The 1,716-nt window shown below is 64.6% G+C and overlaps 1 protein-coding gene across 1 annotated transcript in view; it reads left to right on the plus strand.

The window, feature by feature from the left end:
• The first annotated feature begins 1,665 nt into the window (after nt 1-1,665).
• The window catches only part of DYSF (dysferlin), a 109,600-nt gene continuing 109,549 nt past the window's right edge, over nt 1,666-1,716 (plus strand). The window contains exon 1 of the mRNA XM_009884084.1: nt 1,666-1,715. Coding sequence (XP_009882386.1) covers nt 1,666-1,715 — 50 coding nt within the window. The remainder of the gene's footprint in view (nt 1,716) is intronic.

The following is a 1,716-nucleotide window of genomic DNA, read 5'->3' on the forward strand; positions in this document are numbered from 1 at the left end:
CCCCCCCGCAGTGGGCCTGGGGGCTCCACCGTGTCTCCCCATGAGAAGATGCTGCCTGGGGCTGGGCAGGGTGTGGGGGGCCGTGCTGGGCACTCACAGATCCCCAGTCCCCTGGGTGGTGATGATTGCCATGGGGCAACTGGCCTGTGACCTCCCAAAACCCATCCGGTGCCAACCAAATCCCCCCCCCGGCCCCTGCCCCAAGGGGTGACAGGAGAAATGAGGCAGCGTGGGACACGTCGCAGCTTGTTTGCAACACTCCGGCCGCGCTTGGGATGAGAAAGCGTATTTTCGGGGTTTGCTGAACAGGGTGAGATGAGCAGGAGAAGGGAGTCTGTGTGTCAGCACTCGTGTGCTTGCGCCCGCGTCTTCTGCAGTTGTGCGTGGCTCTGCGGCTGGGGGGGGACCTTCCTTGTGGCTCGGAGCTCCCTGTCCCACTGTCACGGTGTCCCCATGTCCCTCATGGGCCTGAGCAGCAGCTGCTTTTTCCTTCCTATACGCCCTTGTCCTTGCCAGCAGGTAACACACGAACACTGTGACAAGGGGACAGTCCCTGTCTCTGCTCTGAGGTACAGGGAATGGGGGTGGCAGCGGGAATATGCCCCCCTCCCCCCTGACACCGGTGTCAGCCGAGCCCCAGAGTGCGAGGGGCTCCGAGTGGGTGCTGGCTGTGCCTCGCCTGGCGGACAGGGTTGTGGGGAGACCCCAGCTGGGGCTGTGGGGTGCTTGGAGCCCCCACTGGCAGTGGGATCTCCCTGTGGCCCCCATGCAGATGTCCCCAGTGCTGTGGCATCCCCACGGCAGGGAGCTCCCTGGCTTGCACCATCCCTGGGGTGCTGATGCTCTGCAGCCCTGTGGTGTGTCACCCCTGGGGTCTTGGTGCTCCCGTGTCACCAGGGTGGTGTACTCATGTCCTGTTGCTCCGGCATCCCCGGTGGTATTTCATCTCTGAGGTCTGCTGCTCAGGCATCTCTGCAGCTCACAGCACCCCTGGGTGCCCCAAATTTGCAGCATCCCCAGGTCCCCGTGCTTTTGCAACCCTGGGGCTTGTGACACCCCTGAATCCCAGGGATTTGCCATCCCCAGGGTTTGCAGCATCCCTGGGGCCCTGTGCTCAGGCACCCCTAATTTGCAGCAGCCCCATACTCAGGCACCCCCACAGGGCTTGCAGCACCCCAAGCTTGCAGCATCCCTGGTCCTGGTGATTTACCACCCCCAGGGCATACCTGGGTCCTGGTGATTTATTTAGCATCCCCAGGGCTTGCAGCATCCCTGGATCCTGACGCTCGGGCATCCCCAGAGCTCACGGCACCCCAGAATCCCGGTGATGTATTTACCGTCTCCAGGACTTGGGACATCTCTGGTGTCTGGTGGTTTACCATCTCGGGGCTCACAGCATCCCCAGATCCCGGTGCTGGGGCATCCTCGGGGCCTGCAGAGCTCCCGGATCCCGGGTTTTTTGGCACTCCCGTGGTTCCCCCCCACCCCTGGGGCTTGCAACCTCCGGAGCGGCCGCGCCGAGGCGCACCGTGTCGCCGCCCGGGCACCTCCTCCGCCCTCCCGGGATGGGGGGGGCCGGGACGGAGGAGGCGGTGATGGGGGGCCGGATCTTGCCCCGGCCCGAGCCCGTCTTGGCCTCAGGGTGCCCTGCTCCATCGCTCAGCCATGCTGCGTTGTTTGCTCCAACGAGCCAGCCCTCTCCCCAACTTGGAGAAG

Source organism: Charadrius vociferus, unplaced genomic scaffold (assembly GCF_000708025.1).
Source record: "Charadrius vociferus isolate BGI_N301 unplaced genomic scaffold, ASM70802v2 scaffold544, whole genome shotgun sequence".
Classification (NCBI taxonomy): domain Eukaryota; kingdom Metazoa; phylum Chordata; class Aves; order Charadriiformes; family Charadriidae; genus Charadrius; species Charadrius vociferus.